We start from the raw sequence: 6,000 nt of genomic DNA, 5'->3' as shown, positions 1-6,000 counted from the left end.
CAGAATCAAGCCACTTTTTGAAATTGTCTCTAGAGATTTCTGGGGTTATACGCGAACTTAATTAATACGTATGGACTGAAGCTAGTGACGGTCCCCTCCTCTTTCCTTCGGGAAAACTGGCAATTCTGGGCATTGCTGGAGCATAAAACGGAAAATGGGGAATCACTGATGTCGCGTTTACTCCGCTGCGACACAACGACTCTTGCAAATGTTAGCGCGGAATGACACCGAGAGCACGTGCTGCTTTTCGCTGAGGGAGGCTGAGAGTGGCTGAGAGCTAGGTCCGTGCGAACGTATCCGGAGTCCCGGAGTGTTTGTGCCTGTAGCCGCGCGGGCAAAATGTAAAGAGGTTAGACCTAACCTTACACCCCCCCCCTCCCACGAGCAAACGCATCCTCGGCAAGACGGGCGACAGGAACAGGAAGCTCACCCGAGAAAGTTCACGGAGTCGCGAGACGCGGTCGTAGAGCGTGAAGAACCCGCGCTTGTCAATTTCTAATTTCTAACGACGAGTCGCACGATGAACGACGCCGAGAACGCGGAGAACGATACCTTCGGGTCGTACTGCGCGCTGCTGGTCGCCTTCAAGACCATGAAAGAACGTTGCCAGCAGTTGCAGACGCGACTGGCGGTGGTGGAGGAGGAGAACGTGTGCCTCAGGCTCGAATGCGGCAGGGACATGTCCACGGCTATTGTCAAGGTTGATAAGAGCGACAGGTCTGCGCTGCAAACCCTGCAGGTTCGTCAAGTCGAATTAGATATAACAAGTAGACTGAAGAGACCTCATCTTCCTAAACCTGTTGCAATACTTAAGGCACAATGCGGATTGTTAAGAGACATCGGTAATTCTTGAGAATTTAAAAGTCTGAAAGTGGCCTTTTCTTATTCAACCAACTTGCCACAAGATTTGTTTGTTTCTTCCGTCCGTTTAGCTGCACGATTGAGAATGATACAGTAGAATTGTAAACATTAGAAACATTAATATTGTTTTAAGGACAAGTACATACGAGTTTTGTGTACATACTTCTTTCAGTAATGTGAAATAAAATAAGATATATAAGATATATAAAAATAAAGGAATAAGAAACACATATTTCTGATCATTTGCGGTCTATGGTATTTTGCACGCATTTAACGGTACGAGTAAATATGTTTTTGGGTTGCAGGAAAAGGTAGAGGAACTCACAAAACAAAAGTCTCAGCTGTCGCATCACGTTTTCATGGTGGCCGCGGAAAATCGTCAGTTATGGAACAGATTAACGAGACTGACGAAAACTAATAAATCTTTAGGTAGTCAATTAACAAAAATTTCGGACACGCTTAAGCAGCATCCCACCACTCAGCCATCTGAAATTATTTCATACAACTTTCGCGATGTGTCTGATCCAGATAAACAGAGCGCTAACAAGACGTATTTACTAGCTACGGACGGTTGGTATCAAGTTGATACCTTAACGACGCTTCTTGTCAATTATTAACTAATTTTCGTTGCAGGTGAAAGAGAACAAAGCTTGGAAGAAATATCTCTTCGATTAATAAATAGTATTATGTTAGAGAAGTCTGATCTCGAACAGCAATGCGCAGAGGTAAGGAAGCAAAAATATCGTAACGATTTATCGCCTCTTAACTCAATATCCGTTGTTTTACGCAGATGGTGGAGTTGCACAATCGTTCCGAATTAAATTTACAAAATGTTGGTTTCACGTATCCAGAAGATTCTGACACAGATTCGCTGGAGCAATTAAAGCAACATGAAATTCGGTTGTCCCAAACTAAGGATACCTTACTTGGGCAGCAAACTAGGTTAAAAAGAGCCCTGCAGAATCTTAAAAAAATGAGAAAAGGTCAGTCTCTCAATCAAGTGTAATTATAATCGGACCATCTTTCTGGCATTGGTCGCAATACGGAGAAAGTTCTCTAGAAATTTGTCAATTTTGAAACAAATATATATTTTCAGGAGCGATATGTAATAATTGTCGAAAGAACGCGAATAAAAAGATGTGTCAAACGGGCACGCAATTTGATTCCGACGACAGTTTCAAAGAACACGGAGCTACTCAGACTAGTCTCATGAATCCTAGTATTTCCATGGAAAAATGCTCCAACCTAAATGATAATATGGACGCCGATATCAATACGTGCCCATTGTGCGGAACTGTTTACGGAAAATCCATACCGTTTGCGGAGTTCCACGAACATGTCTTAAATCATTTTACCAAGGAGGTGTCAAATTCTACAGAAGATTTCGAGCTTGTACATTGATTTCGTCATCAAAAAATCAGTGATAAGCCGTTAGACGTGAAATTTTCTTCAGATTCCAAGAAAATTCGTGGTGATTGGGAATATAGAATATTGAAATAGATAAAATACACCCGATATAAATTATAGACGAGACAATACTGTCTGTTACAAAAGATTTTATTTTTATATCAACAAACGAAAGCACAAAAAGTAGTTGAAATATTTTTTGTCGCATAAAAGACCTTAGTTATAAATATATTTATGTAATAAAACATTCTAGTACTTTTTAATTTCGATTATTTCGAATATCCTTTTGACTAATATATTCCGGCTTTTGGCTACGAAAAATTAAAACCTGATTTCAAGTGCACTTTATGCAAGATGAGTAGGTTTAACATCTTTTTTATCTGATGGTTCCTGCGTTGTTGGCTCCAGTAAGTTTTGATGAAACCACGAAGGCCTTTTCTTCGGCAACTCGACTACTCTTTGGTTCTGGAATTAAAGATAGATTAGATCTGTATTTATGTAAACAAAATTGATCTGTATATCGACAAAGCGTATATTTTGAATACCTTCCAAAAGTCATCCGTTTTAGCTTCCTTTTCTCCGTCGTACAATACAATTACATTCTGTTCTACCGGCCTTAGACCCAACTCTTTCTGAATGGCGTCTTGCATTTCTTTAGTCTCGAGCTTTACTTTTTCGTAACAATGTCCTGCATGATAAACAGATATAGGTAAACCATCATAAGTTCCTTTTATTCATTTTTATATTCAAGAATATAAATCTAAACTGCTTTTTATAGTTTTTGAATCTACAATTATCTTATACTGATGAAACTTACCGCATAAACGGTTGGCTTCGTAATGATGACCACAATTCGTACACGTTAATATATTGGTTCTCATAATAGGTGGCTTCCACATATATTTCATTACTCCGAATCTCCTCTTAAGTCTCGCTTCCAAACTACGTCGATGTTTTGGAACTGCCCATAAAATGCCATTCTCGAAAATTTCCTTTAGAGAGTGACCGCCGAAACTCGTCGATTTCGATTTGTTCGGGAAACCGTTGCAGTCGACCGCACATAGTTGTCCTACCACGGAAAGTTTAAAAGATCCTTCTTTAGATTTCAATAAATGTGTTGACGAAGTTTGCCCTTAAACTAGCATTACTAAAATCTTTTTATTTATCTGCGCACGAAACTGATTATTCTACAGCTCCTTCAATTGAGGTTAGGAAACATAAAAAGATATAAGTAATCACTTGGATTATTCGCATTAACTTTTAAAATTCAGTTGAAAATACGTGTATGCGTGTTGGTTTTCAATTACCTGGAGGAAAACCGCGACCAAAGATCGTTTGAATCGCCTGCTCAAATTTTTGAAGAGCCAAACTTAACCTATTCATCTTGCCACCTGCTACTGCATCGCATCGGCGAGACACTAGCGACACTACTGATCCCGGGTAAATTTTCGTGGGAGTCCTGAGGATAATAGAAGACTGTCGACATTATCGACTATCATAATAAATCTCTCGACCGTCGATATCTAAAATATCTGAATACGTGGTTCAAAATTACAGTATATATTAAGTAAATCCACGATTTATTATTATCTAATTATAGTAACAAATAGGCCTGTTCGTTTTAGCTAAACTTCTCGCACAGTTCATCTTTTCTTTTTTTCTCTTCAACATGAAAAGAAAAAGAACAAAAGATGAACTGTGCAAGAAGTACAGCTAAAACGAACAGGCCTAATGAAAGTTTCAAATAAAAATCAAATACTATCGAATTACAGGTGCACATACATATATATTGTTATAATAATTATAATAATATGAGGGTAACAATAAGTCGTAAAATTAATATTATACAAGCTGGCCGGCTAAATTTCAACAGTTACGTAAATTTAACACTGCCGGTCTTTATATTTTTTAGTATCGCCATCGGTGACAGTATATCTATTTCATTTCAAATGTAGAAAGTTTTCGAAGCGCGCAGCTACGACGAATGTCATTGGAAGACGTTTCCGCGCGCGCATGCGGCTTGGTAGGCACAAGAGAGACTCATCTAAAACGACGGAGCCGCTCTCGCTCTCGTTCGTGTCGTGGGGACTGTGGGGAGTACTGCGGAGAGACGGAGAGACGCGAGACGCGTGCCGTCGTTCGTTGGGGGAGAGGTGTGTTTTTTCGAAGTGTAGCTGCTGGTGGGATCGAGTGGATAGAATCGCGCGAGAGGTACGGGCCACTCGAGCAGTGGTGAGTCCCCTCACTATAGTCCGCGCGATGGCATGTATAGGATCGAGTAGGCTTTGTGCTCGTGTCGAGAGACTGTGCCAGTACGGACATTTCGCCCAGTTACGGAGGAGAGTTTCGACCACGGCATGTGTGAAATCGCGGCCGGCGACCACCCGGGCCACGGGCGGCGCGCTCCTCCAGCCCTGCCAGCAGGTACGTTATCGCCCCGGGGGGGAGGCGACGAACTTCGCGTCCCCGCGGCCCCGCCGTCCCGACGCCCGGCGACCCGTCGGCGACGACGCGCCCGAGAAAACGCGCTGTCCCATTCATGTTTCCGCGATTTTCGCGCTTCTCCCGCCGACCGTCTCGCCGCCGACCTAACCTACGTCCGGCGCGGCGTTGACGCCTGATCGACTGACCGCCGCCGCCTACATGACTCGAGCCCGACAGCTGATCGAGACAGCGAAGTCGGACGAGCCGTTTCGAGATTTTTCGGGGATGCTTGGCTCGAGTTCGACAGGCGCGTTCAAACGATCGCTCCGTGAGAAGTCGTCGCGGTGAAAAAATTACATAACATGTGGGTCAGGTGCTAGCTACCGACGGACACCTGGTTCCCCGTATCTTCGCGAGGGGAGGATGTCGCGAGGTGAAGCTCGCGAGACGAAGCGTCGCGGATCGTGTCGATCGCTCGCGCGTAAAGTCCACGCGCGACAATTCGGGGATATTTTAGAATTTTAGAGCGCGGCACGCTTTTGCTCCGGCCGTACGGCTGTCAGCTGGTCCCAGCAGACGCCGTATGGATCGTCTGCTAGCGACACGCGACGTGCCGTGGTGTCAAACGAGCGACGATTTTTCGGCGAACGCGCTCGGAGTCGAGGTCGGAACGAGGCGCTCGCACGACCGCGACAATTGGCGCGCGTTTTTTTCGCAACGTTTCCGCGAAAGATCGAGAATCTTAGACGAAAGACGACGGACGACGGTCCCATTCCCGCGCGCTTTTAGAGGCTGCGTTGACCAGGAAAGCGAGGCGCGTCGCACGCGTCGGCCGTGCGCATGCGCGCGTTAGAATTCGAACGCGCTAGAGCCCACCCAGGTAACAATTAATGTCTAAAAGACATCATAAAGACATCTTTAAGATTTCTGGCATCTTAAAGACATCTTTATGATGTCTTTTAGACATTAATGTTACCTGGGCAGTTTCAGACGATCTGCAGGTTTGTACTTCGTAGCTGCACCGCGTCGCACTTTCTGCACGTGAAATGAGACGGGCATATAATCGGGACCTTGGAGAGAAAAAAAGATGTGTGAGAGAAAGGGAGTCGTCCCGTTAAAAAGGACAAATTTTATAAATTACACGGTTGAAGTTGTTCTTACCCTAACAATAAGAAATTGTGACTCTGAAAATAATTTTATGACACGAATAGGCGTATAACTAATGTGGGAGATTCGATAAGATTTCTGGTTAACAAATGGTTTATTTAACCATAAATCTTATTAATTTAATGATATCTCTCTATTTCG

The 6,000-nt window shown here is 43.5% G+C and overlaps 3 protein-coding genes across 3 annotated transcripts in view; 2 read left to right on the top strand and 1 right to left on the bottom strand.

The window, feature by feature from the left end:
* The first annotated feature begins 6 nt into the window (after positions 1-6).
* Positions 7-2,515, top strand: Spn-f (Protein spindle-F). Its single transcript, XM_071773725.1, has 5 exons — positions 7-739; positions 1,167-1,431; positions 1,495-1,586; positions 1,652-1,844; positions 1,958-2,515. Exons 1-5 carry the CDS (start codon positions 521-523, stop codon positions 2,260-2,262), a joined length of 1,074 nt encoding a protein of 357 aa, XP_071629826.1. The 5' UTR covers positions 7-520; the 3' UTR covers positions 2,263-2,515.
* Mrpl32 (mitochondrial ribosomal protein L32) lies at positions 2,401-3,731 on the bottom strand. Its single transcript, XM_071773815.1, has 4 exons — positions 3,576-3,731; positions 3,086-3,337; positions 2,814-2,956; positions 2,401-2,733 (listed from the first exon to the last, which is right to left on the bottom strand). Exons 1-4 carry the CDS (start codon positions 3,649-3,651, stop codon positions 2,614-2,616), a joined length of 591 nt encoding a protein of 196 aa, XP_071629916.1. The 5' UTR covers positions 3,652-3,731; the 3' UTR covers positions 2,401-2,613.
* Positions 3,732-4,358: 627 nt separating this feature from the next.
* Qless (decaprenyl diphosphate synthase subunit 1 qless) overlaps positions 4,359-6,000 on the top strand; it is a 36,445-nt gene continuing 34,803 nt past the window's right edge. The window contains exon 1 of the mRNA XM_071773664.1: positions 4,359-4,692. Within this exon, the coding sequence (XP_071629765.1) occupies positions 4,528-4,692 (165 nt within the window). The 5' untranslated portion in view covers positions 4,359-4,527. The remainder of the gene's footprint in view (positions 4,693-6,000) is intronic.

This window comes from Temnothorax longispinosus, chromosome 1 (genome assembly GCF_030848805.1).
Source record: "Temnothorax longispinosus isolate EJ_2023e chromosome 1, Tlon_JGU_v1, whole genome shotgun sequence".
NCBI classification, from domain to species: domain Eukaryota; kingdom Metazoa; phylum Arthropoda; class Insecta; order Hymenoptera; family Formicidae; genus Temnothorax; species Temnothorax longispinosus.
Note: the sequence above shows the minus strand (reverse complement) of the source record. Positions and strands in the feature narration are given on the sequence as shown.

Excerpts from the sequence above, each read along its gene's own strand:
- Mrpl32 (XM_071773815.1), bottom strand. The coding sequence starts at position 3,651 with ATGAATAGGTTAAGTTTGGCTCTTCAAAAATTTGAGCAGGCGATTCAA. Across the intron at positions 2,957-3,085 it reads CGAAGCCAACCGTTTATGCG|GACATTGTTACGAAAAAGTA; the intron begins GTAAGTTTCATC and ends TTTATCATGCAG. Across the intron at positions 2,734-2,813 it reads AAACGGATGACTTTTGGAAG|AACCAAAGAGTAGTCGAGTT; the intron begins GTATTCAAAATA and ends CTTTAATTCCAG.
- Spn-f (XM_071773725.1), top strand. The coding sequence starts at position 521 with ATGAACGACGCCGAGAACGCGGAGAACGATACCTTCGGGTCGTACTGC. Across the intron at positions 740-1,166 it reads CTGCGCTGCAAACCCTGCAG|GAAAAGGTAGAGGAACTCAC; the intron begins GTTCGTCAAGTC and ends TTTGGGTTGCAG. Across the intron at positions 1,587-1,651 it reads TCGAACAGCAATGCGCAGAG|ATGGTGGAGTTGCACAATCG; the intron begins GTAAGGAAGCAA and ends TGTTTTACGCAG.